The sequence below is a fragment of the Vulpes vulpes genome, chromosome 14, assembly GCF_048418805.1.
Source record: "Vulpes vulpes isolate BD-2025 chromosome 14, VulVul3, whole genome shotgun sequence".
Classification (NCBI taxonomy): domain Eukaryota; kingdom Metazoa; phylum Chordata; class Mammalia; order Carnivora; family Canidae; genus Vulpes; species Vulpes vulpes.
In genome coordinates this window covers 11,884,561-11,902,219 of record NC_132793.1, presented here as the reverse complement: position 1 = coordinate 11,902,219, position 17,659 = coordinate 11,884,561, and the positions used below count along the sequence as shown (strand labels likewise).

General features: G+C 45.1%; 1 protein-coding gene across 31 annotated transcripts in view; it reads right to left on the bottom strand.

Moving 5' to 3' along the window:
- Positions 1 to 1,798: 1,798 nt before the first annotated feature.
- STAU1 (staufen double-stranded RNA binding protein 1) overlaps positions 1,799 to 17,659 on the bottom strand; it is a 54,729-nt gene continuing 38,868 nt past the window's right edge. For 18 of the 31 annotated variants that reach the window (XM_072735618.1, XM_072735614.1, XM_072735602.1 and 15 more), the window contains 8 exons: positions 11,378 to 11,608; positions 9,175 to 9,318; positions 7,188 to 7,334; positions 5,874 to 5,949; positions 5,359 to 5,678; positions 4,689 to 4,811; positions 4,040 to 4,125; positions 1,799 to 3,326 (listed from right to left, as the gene is read on the bottom strand). In XM_072735618.1, the coding sequence (XP_072591719.1) occupies positions 3,311 to 3,326; positions 4,040 to 4,125; positions 4,689 to 4,811; positions 5,359 to 5,678; positions 5,874 to 5,949; positions 7,188 to 7,334; positions 9,175 to 9,318; positions 11,378 to 11,608 (1,143 nt within the window). In that variant the 3' untranslated portion in view covers positions 1,799 to 3,310. The remainder of the gene's footprint in view (positions 3,327 to 4,039; positions 4,126 to 4,688; positions 4,812 to 5,358; positions 5,679 to 5,873; positions 5,950 to 7,187; positions 7,335 to 9,174; positions 9,319 to 11,377; positions 11,609 to 17,659) is intronic. The other 13 variants (XM_072735601.1, XM_072735625.1, XM_072735613.1 and 10 more) reach the window with 1 other exon arrangement.

Below are 17,659 nucleotides of genomic sequence, written 5' to 3'. Positions count from 1 at the left end.
TGGGATCCAGGCCAAGGTGGCTGTCACTGGGCATTCACCCTGCAAAGCTACGCCTGTCTGGTTGGTGAGCAGGGAAAGGAAACCTAGTGTCAGAAGTGACCTTTTTTCTAAGAGCTGTAGGTCACATTCCTGTGGCCCAAGAAGACCTTTTCAAAACAATAAAACAGCCAGCTCTGGGGAAATTGTCTTTACTCATTAAAATCCCCCAAGGAGAAGAACTTTACAGTCCCGCTATAACATCTGCGCACTCCCTGTGGGTGATCGGGGCCCAACCCTGTCTGTCCCAAGGACCACGAGAGCCTCTCCCTTCTGAGGATCCACAAATCCCAAGACCCACAGTAATCTTGTGGCCTGACCTCTAGTACCTCTGATTACTTTAGACCTGCCTCTTAGGCACCTCCCTGTCTCCTTTCCTGCCCGCAGTCTGGAAACCAGGACTGCCACATACTGTCCCTGGGGCAGAAGCACCTTGCTTTGCCTCTAAGGTTCTTGTAAGTCTGAGAGCACAAATGGGCAGAAAACAGTGCAGACTCCCTTCCCGGGCAGCTCTGTCCAAGCCTGCAGCAGAAGACGGCGGCAGGGGGTGAGAGCTTACAACCTAAGAACATCCAAGGACATCCTTCCAAAATAGCCAAAGAACTTGTCACCCTTGGAAAACTGCCTTTCCAGGAAACCGGGAAATCCTTTTACACCATCCCCGATAATTGGGGCAACTTGCCCATCCTGGAGTTTTGGCAGTCAGGACCAAACAGCCACCTAGAAGTTGCGATTTACTTCAAAAACGGGACCATTCTCTTCCTATCTTCCTTTTGCAGCATGGAGGTCGCCGGGGGGGGGGGGGGGGGGGGGGGCGGGGCTAGTGTAAGGCAGGGAGCACAGTGCAGGTGGAGGCGGCATGGCCGCGAGATGCGTGAGGACACTGAGCAGCAGTGGCAGGCAGTAGGTGGCTGCAAGGCTGAGGGGTTGGCTACAGTCTCAGTACTGGGGAAGATACTAAACACAGAGGAGGGCCGTGAGGAATCACTATCAATGCAGGGCTTCTAGATGTATGTACACTGGATGAGTGTACACACAGACACACGCACATGCACACCTAGACAAGACCTGTTTCATCTATTTCTGCTCAGGAGGCCTAGAAAACCCCCAGTAGCAGCGAGTGCTCTGAGGCCCGGATTTTGGTGGTTTCATTTGTTTATTGCTTTGTTTTGTTGAGTAATATTCTGTGCTCAGCTTGGGGCTTGAATTCACCACTCTAAACTCATCACATGCTCTTTGGACTGAGCCAGCCAGGCGCCCCCCAGACCCTGGTTTTAGATGCTGTCGTCATGAAAGGGGACCAGAGCTCCTTGGAGAAATGGCAGACTCCAGGACTGGGGAAGGGGACAGGTTTTTCCTTTCATGGCTTTTTATCCCTGCAATGCTGACGAACCCCCTTCCGACCACTGTCATTCTGGCAGTCCAGCCCACAGGCCAGTTCATAAGAGCGAACCACCTTTATGAGCATCTTCCAAAAATACAAACTAGAAAGCTGCCAGGCCACTTCCCAGCCGGCCTGGTTGCTGTGCCTCACCTGGACTCCTCTGGGTGTGAGAGCACCTGCAGGACGGGGGGAGACTAGCAGTTGGCAGGCGGGGGTGGGGGTGGGGGTCCTCTCCTCCTCTGGCTCATTTCTTTGGGTGACAGTGTCTGGTCCAGACAAGAGGCACCTCCCCTCACCCGGTGCCCACACGCCGCACTTTCACACCCTCACTCACATCTTCCCTCACCTTCTTTAGTTACTGCTCAAAAGGACCAAAAATTCATTAGTAGCTGTTTATTGATCAATGGTTTGATATAAAGTTATTTCAGATCTTCAGAATTTTGCCCAAACAGAAGTCACGAGCATTACAAAGTGTTTTTTTTTCCTTCTTAAAAAAAGGGTAGGAGGCAGGTTGGGAGGGAACCAACCTAGCAGTAGTGGCATTTGAGAATAAATTAACAAAAAAAAAAAAAAAAAAATTTAGTATTACCATTTATTGGTGACAAACACTAAGTTTTACTTACATTCCATGGGGAGAAGAAATTCCAGCGTAAACAATGAATTGAAGCAGAACTTAACTTGCAAGGCTATGGTGCTTTTCATCTGGACCATATGCAGGACCTTACTGCACAGCTTCTGTGCACAGTAACACAACATCAAAAGCAACACAGTTTCAGAGATAAACACAGGTCATTCTTTCCAGCCCTACATGGAGATGTAATCAACAGTACAAAGCACTCAAGGAAAATCCATCTGCGGGTTTATATGTACTACATGGAGACCATATCCTGTAGTGTAGTGAAAGCTACGTGTCCTCAAGAGCCATATGTATATACACACAATTTTTTTAATAATCTTTAAAACAAAGATCAAAGTTCATTTGTTTAAGTCCTGTTGCATTAACAAAAATAAAATAGAAAAGGAACCAAATGATCATTAAAGTTTAAAATTCCTAAATCGTCCAATTTATACAACTGTGGGAGACTTCATCAAGGACTCTGAGAAGTCCAGGACTGTTTCAGGCAAACCAGAGGGCACGCTATTTGCAGCACTGAAAGGGTCCTGGGTTAGTCCAATAAAGTCAAAATGTATAACCACATACACATGGATATGATCTTTGCTGATTAGATTACTGAGTCAGTCTCAGACAAGTTTCTAAACTGTGCTATGTAACTAGATACAATTGAGAAACTCTCAGATGAAAATTTATATAGTGTCATTTTCAATCAAAAGAAAATAATAAAACTAAGAATATGTATCTCTTTTGGGAGAGAAAGCAGTGGTGATGGTGTGGGTGCCACAGGAGGTGGGGGCCAGAGCACACTAGAATGGTTAGTTGGCGCTGAGTAGGAAGCATTTGATTTTCTCTGGTGCTTTCAGCTCTGGGACTGGTGTACGGCCCCTCTCCCCAGCAGGGGTGTCCAGGGTTTGTCCCAAGGGTTTGAGTGAGCCAGTCTGAGAAAGGGTCGTGCTCTGTTTCCTGTTTCTTTCACACAGCCCCAACAGCAGTGACCACAGCCCAGCACCGAGGTGCGCGGGGCCACTGGGCAGGCTCTGCTGTGCCCCCCTCCCCGGCAGCGGCCTGTGTGTGGGGACAAAACACAGCACCCTCGAGCACAGCCCCAGCCGCCTCCTTGTGTTCCCGTCTTCGTCACCACTGCCGCCTCTGGTTCTTTACCCAGCACGTCTCTCAGCCCACTGGAGGTATCAGAAATTCCAAATTCTCAAAGCAGTTTCAGTATTTTCAGTATATATGTTGGGGTTTTACAACGGTTCGTGGCCAGAAAAGGTTCAGCACCTCCCACACCTTCAAGGAAGAAAAAAATGAAAATGATGCCAGTTTTGAAATATAAGAGAACTTAACCCATGTTAAAACAGAAGAAATTAGTAGACACTGAAGTCAAATAGGCACCAGTTTATGATCACTGAGTTCAAGTTTTCTCAAGATGTACCACCAAGTGAAAAAAGCAATGAGGAGAATGCGTGTAGTATGTGATCTCCAGGAGAAAAGGAGTAATGTAAAGAAAGGACTGTATTTGGGACTCCTGGGTGGCTCAGTGGTTGAGCGCCTGCCTTCGGCCCAGGGCGTGATCCTGGAGACCTGGGATCGGGTCTCACATCGGGCTCCCTGCATGGAGCCTGCCTCTCTCTGCCTGTGTCTCTGCCTCTCTGGGTGTGTGTGTGTCTCTCATGAATAAATAAATAAAATCTTAAAAAAAAAAAAAAGGGCTGTATTTGCACAAAGAAACACACAGGAAAGACAGGAAAAAAACTAACACGTGATCTCTGGGCAGGGGCTGCATGAGGAGCAGAGCTGACCACTGGGCACCTCTGAAAATCACTGTGGGTCTGAACCCTGTGAATGTATTACCTATTCAAAATTTTTAAAAAACTAGAGCTCTGCCCACAACTAGGGAGACCTTTCAGGGATAGGGACAAAAGTGATGGAGGGGAGGGAGTGTCCCGCTACTGAGTTGAACAGTTTGAACTTAATGCAAATGAACAGAACAGCTCACTCACACAGACATTGGTCCATTTCCTGTTCTTGGCATCTCTGTACTCGGTTGGTCCAACTCAGACAGCAACTTTAAGATGTTCAGTGCAGCCTAGCAGGGACGAAAGAGAGAGTCAGAGCACGACCCCCCCACCCCAGGGCCACAGCACAAGACCCTGTTTGAACAGGGAGGCAAGGGACTACAGAGGCAGTCCCACTAAACCACACTTTGTCTTAATGTTTCAACTTTTAATCTGAAATACAAATTACAAAATAAATTATCATGTTTACCTCCCTGAATCACTACCTCTGTTAAATTTTATTATATCCTTTAGTATTTTTAACTTTGTGGCAACCAGACTATGTACTTTGAATCCTGCTTTAAAACAAAACCCTGTTGCTGCCCGAACTTGGGCCTGTGGTCTGCGTTCTGGAAGATGAATGGACATGGCTCATGGCAGAGCTCCAGGATCCAAGTCCCATCCCCCAGGTCAGCACAGGGGAAGGAGTGTCTAAAGCTGATGAATTCTGATGATGAGCAATCAATCCAACAAACTAAGGAAGAAATCTTCAAAAATATGAAATCTATAAAACCACCAAAGTCTACGGGAGACCCTTTATCCCATCTTCCCAAGGCCAGCAAGAGCCAGGGGCCAGGACCACTGGGTAACGTACCATGTCATGGCAGGATTCCACATCTTTTCCAATACCGTGGCTGATCAGAGGTGGCTGAGAGGAGCAATTGATAAGAGATACAAATTCGTTCTTGTTGTTTTTGGGGAAGTCTTTGTATTCAACCTGAGAGGAAAAGAAAGCTGAGGCCAAGAAGGGAAGTGGCAAATATGGCCGGGGCCCAGCAGACAGGGAGGGACGCCTCTTTCCCCCACTCTCAAGCTGACCCCCTAGCAGGGCCCCAGCTTCTACAATCTTTCAGGAACCTTGATGTCTAACCAAAAAGCCTAGTCGGGGGTGGGCAGGTAGTGGGGGAGACCAAACACCTGGTCTGAAAGAAGCCGTATCTTTTACTAGGCAGAAAGGACCAGTATACTGAAACCATTCTCGCTATAACTACCATTAAGATTAGAAAATTTGTTATTATGGTCAGCTTGGATTTTTTTTTTAATGTTTATTACCAAAGACAAGCTTACTCTGTTACCATACAGGCTTGTCCAACTTTCCCTACCCTCCCCTCCACCCTCCCCAGGACCACCAGTTACCATGTGTCCTCCACCCCTTCCTCTATATATAAAGATCCCAATTTAATAAACTAGGTGCAAGACTCATTTTCTGAGAAAACCCCCAAAAAGATGACTGCACTGAGGTGCAGCTCAGGCCTGATAGTTACCTGGAATCCCTGGACTCTGGAAAGATAGTCCAGCTGCTCAGAGGGTCTTGTAAGAGGTCCATGGGGTACGTGGCCTGAAGAGATGTTATTCTTTAAAATGGTCTCGGCTGTGGGCGAGGTGCCCCCATACAACAATTCACGGGCTATCATGGCAGTTACCGTGGCCTTGGCAGGGTTCGGAGCAGCCCTGGTGAAATCTTTGGTGTGGTGTCCTTGACTGACTCCTACGGCCTGGGCCACCTCGGGCACCATGGGAAGAATCCCAGCGGGCAGCTGCTGATGACTCAGATAAGGCATCCTAAACTCATCCTCTTTATTGCCTAGGGAGGAACACACACACAGGTCAACAGGAGGCCAAATGCGCTGCTGGGAAAGACCTCCTCCCACTGGCCCTTCCTCAGAGCACGCAACGATATGGGGAGGATGCAGAACTCAACACTGCTCGTTGTTCCAGGAACCACGCAAATCCCAGAATCACATTCAGATCAAGACAATATTAACAGTTTCACACTTACTAGTCCCATTTTCATCCCCAGAGCCAGGTTCAAAAAAGGTTACTTTTCTTCCATCCCCTGGTTTTTTTATTGGTGTCTTAAAAAAACAAAAAAAGAAAGTCCATGAGCATAAATCAAACTTCTGTGAAATTAGTTCCTACTCTCTCAAACTATACAAATTCCAACCTGCGTTAATCTGTGGTTTATAGCCTTCTGAAACATGGAGAGGTAACTAGCAGAAAAGCCCTGCCCCCAGGCAGGACCACTGATTGGCTCGCACTGTCCTGGCAGCCTCCTGCCCTCACCCAGTATGCTCCCGCCCACACTGCCTGTCCTCCACGAGAGGGAGCTAACAATCACCCTGAGCCAGGTGTTGAAATCAGCTCTGTGCTCACAGAAAGACAAGGGAACATTTACCTAGAGAGAGCCAGAGATGCTAGACTGGTAGAGCCCAAGGTAGGAAAAGAGGCTTTTAGATGAAAGCTAAACAAGGATTCTTCTGGAACTAATAGCCAATTAAAAGGGAAGGTGACATTTCGAAAGATAACAGATGCAGGGAAAAAGGAGATAAAAATGTTGTTAAACATGGGTCTTCTGAGAAGGTAAGGATGTTATGAATCCTCTAACAGATTTTGGAATAAAAATCCCCAAAACCGACTCCAGGATCTATGCCGATTCTCTGATGAGTGTCTCTGGTGGCCACAGCAGATGCCATGGCCCATGGCTGGCACAGCTGGCTCTGGAAGGGAATCCATCCTGGGACTTCTCAGTGGAAGAAACAAGCTCTGTCAAGGACATGCTTGAGGGTACTGAGGGTACTGCTTACCAATCTCGGCTTTTATCTAGTGTTCAATTCATAAAGAAAAAAAAATCCCGAATCTCAACTACAGCCTTAGTTCCATAAATCACACTCTGTTGGTGTCCCAGGAAATCCAATGCTTGCTTCCCAGCTAGCAGAAGCCTAACGCTGGTGGATCTTTCATGCAGGCCTCACTGTGAGAGGACAGAATCAGACACTTTCATCCCCAGCCCACTGGCCCATCACCCTATGGGTGGAGAAGTTGCCCTCCAGTGAAGCGTCCCCGACCACAGACATGGAAACAAGAACGACTTAACCCAGAGCCACACTTGGGAGCCGTGGACATGCAAGTTCCCTTCTGACCATATTACAATGCTCCAAATGGACAGGACGCTGCTCAGCAGGGCTGCTTTACTGCCAGGAGGATGAAGCCTTGCCCTGAAGCTCGGCCCCGGAGGCGCCAGAGTCCCCTAGGACGAAGCGAGGAGGTCATCTTGCAATTAGAGAGCAAGGACACAGAGCCCCCGAGCAGTCACCTTCTCCTCTGATTTGAGGGCTGGTTTGGTGGGCTGAGCCTGTGGGACTTTGAAACCAAGGATCTCCAGCATGTTCTCGGCTGCGTTGCGTTTGGCCACCTTCTTATTGGTGCCTGCTCCTTCTGCGGTGTGGTTTCCCACCTTCACCTGCATGAGGACGAAGTCAGGACTCAGACCAGTGCTGACCCCTCCAGAGTGAAGACTGGTCAGGCATCGGTGTGCTGGCAAAAGAACCCAACAACGGCCAGAGGCTCAACGGTTGCCCCAGGGTACCCGTGGCAGCCCCACACAGACGCTCAGGACCTTGGAGAGCACTGGCTGCCCGCGGCAGCCACTATTACACAGGAGGTTACAGCAGCTCAGAATTACTTGGACAGAGGTAATCAGTTCTGAAAGCTCACCACTCCCTAGTGTGACTCCATCTCAAACCTCTCTGTGCTTCTGGGGTTCTTCATACCAGTGGCATCTGTGTGCTGCCATATGGCCCCCTGCCCAGCCTGGGACCCTAGGGGCCACTCTGACAGCCTGCGAACAGCCGTGCACGGAGTGACCACCCCACGGAAACCTGCCAACGCTACGCAGCACGCCTTCGGCGCTTTCTTGTCTCCTCTAGACTTACATGATGGAGGAAAATCAATGATGCAAATAAAGCTTAAAAGTGTGTCGAGTCTGCAGCCAGGGTGCTGTGACTGCACAAAAGACAGGAACATCCATCCAATCTCTGAAAACTATCTGATTCAACAAGGTCACTCATTGTTCACAACTGAGGAAGTTCCAACATGTCTTGTTTTACTTTCATCTTGTAAACAAAAATACCATCCGATTCTCATGCTAGAACTACGCTCTTTTGTCAACGGCATGAGCAGTCTCTCTGCTTGAACTGGACAGTAAGCAAGCATTTAGATGCACTCTGATTTTACAACACTGTCGATGACAGCTATGCTGAAGTGACAGATGGAGAAAATCAACAGTAAAGAGTATTATATACTTCATATATTATTTGTAAACTGTGCTATCCATCCTGTCAGTGACATTCATTTATAATATATAAATATATAGCCTACACAAGTGTACACATCTATACACACAGCATCCCCCCCTTCCCACCAGGCCATCCTCCCTTAAGAGAGTTCATTCTTACACATAACTCCAACACATACCACCGTTATAAATCCCTTTCAGGCTGGTCTGGATCAAAGACCAGAACCAAAAAGTCCATGTCACAGAACTGAGAGTCAAGGACACCTTCCCTGGCCTGTGGAAAGGGCTCTGGGGTTGAATCCTGCCCTTGCCATCTACCAGCTTTGATCTTGGCCAAATTATTGATCCTCTCAGCATGCTACCATCTTCCTTTAGCCTGACAGGACCAGGACTTCTCCTGCCTTCTGCCTGGATAGGTATAACACACCTGGCTAAGTGACGGTGCTTCAGAAGTCATGAACTGCTATGCAAAAGTATTATTTTGGCTTTTTTTCAAGTATTGGGTTTTTCACCAGAAAATACTATTAAATTCAAATCACAACGTAGACTGCCGATACGACCAACTGTTCCACAAGTATAAAGAAAACACTGTACTAAGCCGAAGTATAATCCCAATCTAAAGAAGAGCCAGCCCTAAACTCCAGATTCTACAGATGGATTAGGAGGAACAGGAACAGATCGTTTCACAGAACTCACAAGATTTACCTTTTGAAAAAAACAATACAAACTTCCAGGAGATGTAATGAAGAGAAACACTCTTCCTCTGTGCAACCCCACACCCTAGCACTCATGACCTGGAGCACCCCACCCCCAAGAGCATGTTTTAAGGCATCAAATCACTGCAAGCGATATGGTTAACACTGCTAATGTCTGATGGCAGGGAGGGGGCCAACTGGGCCGGTGCACAGTTCCTGACCTCCACAGGAAGGCACCGAGCCCCTGGACCTCATCCAGCTGAGATGGGGCATGGTCAGAGAAGGGCTGCCCACAACCCATGCTGACCTACCTGCATCACAAACTCTCTGCGGCGTGGGAGGCCTCGCTCTGTGAGGAGCATGTACTCTGGCTCCTTCTCCTTTTTCGCCTGCTGGATCTGGGCCAGTCTGCTAATCGGGTTCATTCCCTGGCCACAGTCTGTGCTGCTCTGTAGCTGAGGAACAATTAATGTAGAAACTATGTGCCACGTTAGCCACAGAAAGGACCTTGCCAATTCAGAGATCAGGACAGAACATAACATTACTTTTATGTTAATCTAAGTGCCCAGAATTAATCAGCTCTTTTTAAAACCTTCTTAAAATTAAAAGATGCTTAATGATTTTCTAGGATTGCTCTGAGGTGATTTTTTTTTTTTTTTAAGATTTTATTTATTCATGAGAGACGGGGGCGGGGGTAGGGGGCAGAGACACAGGCAGAGGGAGAAGCAGGTTCCATGCAGGGAGCCCAATGTGGGACTCGATCCCGGGTCTCCAGGATCACACCCTGGGCTGAAGGTGGCGCTAAACCACTGAGCCACATGGGCTGCCCCTGAGGTGACTTTTTTTAAAGGTCCTCCTGGAAAACCAAGATCAATATCCCATGGCAGGTGGGCGAGCATCCCTGAAACATCTTTTTAACAAGAAATTTCTATTTGACAATGAAGAGAGAAAAAATACAAAAATACACTATTCCTAAAATTCCCCCAAAAGTCTGTGTTAGAAGATGGGTCCTGAGCTTTCTTAACAAGGGCTCAAAATCCAGAAACAAAACAAACACAACCTTAAGCTGACACCATGTGGAAAGAACCTAAGAATCCCACAGTTCAGGCAGCCCTTGGTGGCTCAGTGGTTTAGCGCCGCCTTCAGCCCAGGGCGTGATCCTGGAGACCTGGGATCGAGTCCCATGTCGGGCTCCCTGCATGGAGCCTGCTTCTCCTTCTGCCTGTGTCTCTGCCTCCCCGCCCCTCCTCCCTGTGTCTCTCATGAATAAATAAAATCTTAAAAAAAAAAAAAAAGAATCCCACAGTTCCTCCCCAGTAGCCACTTTCAGTGCCAAGGAATGCTCGTGTGGGGTGATTTCTAGAAGCTGCAGCAGTAGATACAGTGTGCTCACTCCTGTGCACTGGGTCTAACAGAGTGTGAAACTCCAGCTGGCCCTTGAACAACAAGGGTTTGAACTGTGCAGGTCCACTTAGAAGTGGATTTTTTCTGATAATACAGTACAGTATAGTAAATGTATTTTCTGTTCCTTATGACTTCCTTAATAATGTTCGCTTTTGGGATGCCTGGGTGGCTCAGTGGTTGAGCGTCTGCCTTTGGCCCAGGGCATGATCCTGGAGTCTGGGACTGAGTCTCACATCAGGCTCCCTAAATGGAGCCTGCTTCTCCCTCTGCCTATGTCTCTGACTCTCTCTGTGTGTGCCTCATGAATAAATAAAATCTTAAAAAAAAAAAAAAAAAGAATAATGTTCGCTTTCCTCCAGATTACTGTGCAAACATAGCATTTAACACACACATATAATACAATATTTAATACATAAAATGTATTAATTGACTATTGTGTTATTGGTAAAGCTTCCGGCCAACAGTAGGCCATCAGTGGTTAAGTTTCTGGGGAGTCGAAGTTAAACCCAAGAGTCTTCCATTGTGGGTTGGGGGGTGGTGGTCAGCAACCCTAACCCCTATGCTGTTCAAGGGCCAATCTTGATATTGACAATCATAGAACGGACCCTAGTATTCCTAAACATGCCCAAATGGACTCCTGTCCCTTCCTTGGGCAGGGGAGTAGGGGGCTAGTATAATTTTTGACAGGTACATGACAGGCTTAAAAAATCCCACAGAATAAGGAGGTGTTTGGTGAAATGTCTCACTCCTACACCTGCCCCAGATGTCTTTCCTCCCATAAATCTGCTTTGCACTTGTACCAGTGCAGCCGTCAACGAGACGGAAGAAGGACAATGCAGCCATTCTTTCTGCAGGTGCACACTGCTCCCATGATCATCCCCTCATCCACGTACAGCTGCAGGTGCCTCTGCTGATCCCGCAGTGTCCCATCTTTGCCTGACCAGGCACTCCCAGGAGAACTACACCAGGCAGCCCCTGTACCAGGCCTGGCAGATGGCATGTCAGCACCCATCCCCTGTCACTAGGGTCAGCAACCTAGTGAATCTCCTAAACCACCCTCCAGCCGTTAACAGGCCATGGAAATACCCTCTCCGATCAAGAGGCTCTTACCCTGACTATGGATTTTGTTTTCTTTTTGATTCTGGGCTTCACACGCTCGACTGTAGGCAGGGGTGGTAGCTTCTTCAGCTCCTCAAGGACGGCGATAGCAGCATTTTTCTTTGAAATCTTCTTGCTCTTCCCTTCACCTTCCCCCACAAACTCCCCAACCGACACCTTGGTCACAAAGCTCTTCATGTGGGGGGGGCCACTCTCCCGGGCAACCTGTTTTAGAGGGAAAGACTGAGTGGAAGCGTGACAGACACTTACTGCAAGTGGCAGGGCAAACTGCTTAGCGTACTACCTCCCAGGAAACACAGGGAAGGGGGAGCTATGGACAGGACCTCATTAATGAACAGAGCATGAACAGCAGCAAAAGGAAACAGTGACAGTCCTGAATGCTTTTCTTCCCTTTTTCCTTATTTTTCAGACTTATTAATGTCTTTCTTTCAGAAAGAAAGCTGTCCCAGCAAAGCCCAGAAATAACTGCAACACAAGGGGTTCAAGTTTAATATTTGCTCTGAGCCTCCAGCCACGCCCGAGCTTATTAAACACTGGTTGCTATGCAGCTTTAAAAAAGAACAAGAAATTTCTAAGCACTGACAGTGATTTCCAGTACACATTAAGTAAAAAAAAAAAAAAGCAAACTGCAAAAGAGTTTATACAGTACCCTAGCTTTTGTGTTAAGATTTATATGTACATACACATATACACATGTACATAAAAAGAGAGATGTGTTTATATGCTTATTTTCACAAAAAGAAACACAGTATGCATAAAAGAGAAACCGAAAAAAGTAATTCCCTAGACAAGTGGGAGAGATTGGGGCAGAGAAGGGACAAGAGGACTCCTATGAATATCTTTTTCTGTATAGTTTTGACTTTTGGAAGCATTTAGTGTTTTACATGTTAAAAATAGAAAAAAATAGAAAATAAGTCAACAAAGATGGGAGAAAAACACTAAAATTGAATATGAACAGAAACCTAAGTATAAGTTCTTACTGCATCACACAGAAAGTAAAAATTGAACCCAACTTAGGTTAGCTAAGACACTCTTGAACAACTAGATTAGAAGACTCACTCTACCAGATTTCAAGGCTTCCTATAAAGTTATAGCAACTACACCCTCAAGGTATTGTTTAAAGGCAAACAAAGAGATCAATAAATCAGGACAGAACACAGAAATAGACCTGCACTCATACAGTCTTGTGATTTCTGGTAAACACACCAAAAGTGCATCAAAAGATTAAAAAAAAAAAAAATCATAAGTCTTTTAAATTAAAAAAAAAAAAAAAAAAGCAACTAGATATCCACATGGAAAAAAAGCTGAACCACAGTCTCAAACTCCACCATAAGCAACAGCAAACGGGAGCCAGAACAGACCTAAACGTAAAAGCTAAACACTATCCAAAGAAACGTAAAAGCTAACACTATCCAAAGAAAACATAAGGAAAATAGGCCCTGAGCATGTGGGTGGCAAAGGGCTCCTGAAAACACAAGGTACCAGCCATAAAAAAAACAAAATCGGAGTTTCTCAAAATTAAAAACTGTTCTCATCAAAAGACAACATGAAGAAAATATAGGGAGCCCACAGAATGAGAGAATGTTCACAATATATGTATCTGAGGATTTATATCCAGAATACTGAAAGAAACCCTAAAAGTCAATAATAAAAAAAAAAAAAAACTACCTAATTAAAAAAAGGCTTGAACAGGTACTTTACCAAACAAGATCTCTAAATGGTCAATAAGTATATGACAAAGTAATTATCATTTGTCATTAAGGAAATGTAAATTGAAGTCACAATGATGACTATACACAACACTCCAAAATGGCTAAAATTAAAATCGACAGTATCAAGCGTTGACAAGGATGTGGAACTGGTCAGAGCACAAACTAGTTCAATCACTTTAAATTTTTTTTAAGTATTTTTATTTATTTATCTGAGAGAGAAAGAGAGAGAGAGAGAAATAGAGTGCATGAGTAGGGTGGAGAAGGAGAAGCAGACTCCCCAGAGCAGAGAGCCTGACACAGGGCTCGAACCCAGAACTCTTGGATCATTACCTGAGCCAAAGGCAGACAATCCACTGAGCCACCCAGGCACCCCCAGTTTGCCAATTTTTATCAAACACCTACCCTTAGACTTGGCAATTCTGGGTGCACACGTGCACCAGAAGCCTTAGCAGCTTTATTCATAATAGTTCCCAAAGTGAAAACAACTTACATGTCCATCAACAGGACACAGCTTTACATTCATACAGTGAAATATCACACAGCTAGTGACATACGTGGATGAGACACAAAAACACTGTTGAGGATAAGAGACTTGACACCAAACAATCCATATTATATCATTCTATTTATATGAGGTCTAAGAACAAAGCAAATGAAGCTATAGTGATTTTAGAAAACAGCTTCTTCTGAGCGGGTGTTAACGGCCCAGGGCCTGCTGGAGGTTACGGAAACACTCTAGATCTGATTTTGGTGGCGGACCATGGACTTGAATGGGCTGGACACTGAAGACATGCACATTTTACTGCACAGGAACAGACAGCAGGAGCTCAAAGTATGGAATTAGGAATGAAGAGAAAGAGCCTTGTGATGAACTAAAATTAGAGGCATAAACTAAGAATTTTGAAAATATAGGTATTTTCTAGAGCTACCTGCCTACACAGCTTAGAAGCAATGACCCTTCCTCCACCAGCAACATGCATGCTTGGTATCCCATCCTGGTCTCCACATGCCATTCTCTGTGAAAGGGAACCAGGGCTCCTTGCAGGACCAGCTAAGGCCATTTCTGTTAGAACTTCCATTTCTACTGGTGCCAAAACTTGAAAAGGGAAAGTTCAAAGTAAGGCTAAAACATTTCATTGTACCAGAAAGTAACAAGTTCACTCAAAATCTGAAGAGGGGAGGTAAGAAGTAAGTATGCAGGGACAATGACGTAGACAAACAGAAGAGGAAAAAACCTCATAGCATATATAAAAACCGTAACTCAAAATGAGTCATAAAGCTTCTAGAAGAAAGCACAGGAGAATGACTTTATGTGACACAAAGGTGTCTTAGGTTACACACAACATCCGGAAAACATAAAAGAAAAATTAGGCAAATTCCACTCCACTAAAATCTCTCTTCTCTTTGGAAGATACTATTTAAAAAATGAAAAGACAGACTACATATTGGGAGAAAATACTTAGAAAATACATATCTGATAAAAGGATGTATTCAGAATATATAAATAACCCTCAAAACTCAACAATAAAACTCAATAACAAAAATGAAGGAAGATGTGAACAGATGCTCCCCCAAAGATGCACAGATGGTAAAGCAGCGCATGAAAGATGCTCAGGGACGCCTGGGTGGCTCAGTTGGTTAAGCATCCAACTGGTGATTTCAGTTCAGGTCCTCAGGGTCCTGGGATCGAGCCCTACATCAAGCTCCCTGCTTAGCAGGGAACCTGCTTCTCCCTCTGCTGCTCCCCCTGCTTGTGCTCTCTCTCTCTCTTCCTCTCTCTCTCAAATAAAGAAATAAAAATATTAAAAAAAAAAAAAGATGCTATTACTAGTTCTCATGGAGATACAAATAAAAATCACAACCAGTTACTACTGCACGCCTACTAGAATGACTAAAATTTTGAAAACTGACAATACCAAGTGTTGGAGGGGATGCAGAAAACTCAAACTCTCCCACACTGCTGTGGGAAGGTACAATGATACACCCACTCTGGAAACACTTTAACAACATTTCATAAAGTTAAAGATAGATTTATCATGCAACCCAGCAAATTCACTCCCAAATTTTTACTCAAGAGAAATGAAAACACATCTATGCAGATGTATGCGCATGTTTATGATAGCTTTATTCATCATTACCAACAACTGGAAGCAACCCAAACGTTCTGCTGCAGGTAAGAGGTAACTGCTACTGTGTCCAATACACTGGCAACTCCTCAAGCAATAACAAGACAGGAACTACTAATCTATGCAACATGGACAACTCGACACCTGCATTATATTAAAGAAGCCAGACTAAAAGCAAGAAAGACTCTGTAATTCCATTTATGTAATGTTCTGAAAAGAGCAAAACGTAGGGGAAGAAATCGAATCAGTGGTTGCCTGTGGCCAAGGATGGAAGGAAAGAACAGGCTGCAAAGGGACTCAGGGCAACTATGGGGTGAAAGAGTTTTAGGTCTTGACTGTAGTAGTGGTTACACACCTGTATACATTCATCAAAACACATCAAATCACAAACCTGAATAGGGTGGATTTTACTGTATAAAATTATAACTTAAAAAAACTAATCGTCCCCCCGCAAAACATCCTGAGAGGACTATCAAAGTATACAAGAGCCAGGTGAACAGCAATTTAAATATCAAAATGAATGACAATAATAATGAACCATGATTCTTTTTCTTTTTCTTTTTTTTTTAATGTAAGCTCTACACATAATATGGGGCTTGAACTCATGACCTCACGATCAAGAGTCACACTGCTTCACTAAGCAGGCCAGGCACCCTCCTAATTAATGACAATAATGAAATAACACTTTGAGTAAAAAAAGAAGTATGGACCTATGCTAATAAAAATTAATTAAAAGTAAGGGGGTAGGGTATTTCCTGTGGAATGTCAGCTCAGAAATCAGAAAGGCAGGGATCCCTGGGTGGCGCAGCGGTTTGGCGCCTGCCTTTGGCCCAGGGCGCGATCCTGGAGACCCGGGATCGAATCCCACATCAGGCTCCCGGTGCATGGAGCCTGCTTCTCCCTCCGCCTGTGTCTCTGCCTCTCTTTCTCTCTCTCTCTCTCTCTCTCTCTCTCTGTGTGACTATCATAAATAAACAAAAATAAAAAAAATTAAAAAAAAAAAAAAAGAAATCAGAAAGGCAGAAAATCCACCTAGTGACTGATGCTGGGAAGAATTATCAATGAGTACTAGAAACACTGAAGAAATCTCCTAAAGCACAACCTTCAAAGATCTCCTTGCAGGATACGAACTGCAAAGAGAAAGAAAGTCTCCTTAAAGTGAAGTTCTGGTGTAAACCATGAAACTAATGTCAGTGATAGGGTAAAATGCCCTTACATGATGCTCAGAAGAACTGACACCACTTCAATGGTGTCCTGAGGGGAAAAAAAAATGTATTACCTGAAACTAATTATGAGGAAACAAGCAGATCAAATTGCGGGCCATTCTACAAAGTACCTTTTAAAAATGCCAGAAAAAAATAAAAATAAAAAAATAAAAAAATAAAAAATGCCAGAAAGGGGATCGCTGGGTGGCGCAGCGGTTTAGCGCCTGCCTTTGGCCCAGGGCACGATCCTGGAGACCGGGGATCGAATCCCACGTCAGGCTCCCAGTGCATGGAGCCTGCTTCTCCCTCTGCCTGTGTCTCTGCCTCTCTCTCTCTCTCTCTGTGACTATCATAAATAAAAAAAAAAATAAAAAAAAAAAAAATTAAAAATGCCAGAAAAGGGGGGGCACCTGGGTGGTTCAGTTGGTTAAGCGTCTGCCTTAGGCTCAGGTCACGATCTCGGAGTCCTGGTACTACGAATCTTGGAGTCTCAGGCTCCCTGCTGAGTGGTGATTCTGCTTCTCCCTCTCCCTCTGTTCCTCCCCCTGCTCATGTTCTCTCTCTCAAATAAATAATTTTTTTTAATGTTTAAAAAAGGCTGTGAATTATTGCAGATGGAAGGAGATGCTTCCACCAGATACAGGGTGTGATCCTGTGCTGGACACTAGAACAAGAAAACACGTGCCATAAAGAACAGGAGAGGGACAGATGGTAAAATGTGAATATAGGATGTAAGTTACATAAGAATGAAAGCGATGCTCAATTTCCTATATTTGATCATCAGATTGTGCTTATTTAAGGTAATGTCTTTGGGGATCCCTGGGTGGTGCAGCGGTTTGGCGCCTGCCTTTGGCCCAGGGCGCGATCCTGGAGACCCAGGATCAGGTCCCATGTCGGGCTCCCGGTGCATGGAGCCTGCTTCTCCCTCTGCCTATGTCTCTGCCTCTCTCTCTCTCTCTGTGACTATTATAAATAAATAAATAAATAAATAAATAAATAAATAAATAAGCTTAAAAAATAAAAAAATAGGGGATCCCTGGGTGGCGCAGTGGTTTGGCGCCTGCCTTTGGCCCAGGGCGCGATCCTGGAGACCCAGGATCGAGTCCCACATCGGGCTTCCGGTGCATGGAGCCTGCTTCTCCCTCTGCCTGTGTCTCTGCCTCTCTCTCTCTCTCTCTCTCTCTCTGTGACTATCATAAATAAAAAATAAAAATAAATAAAAATAAATAA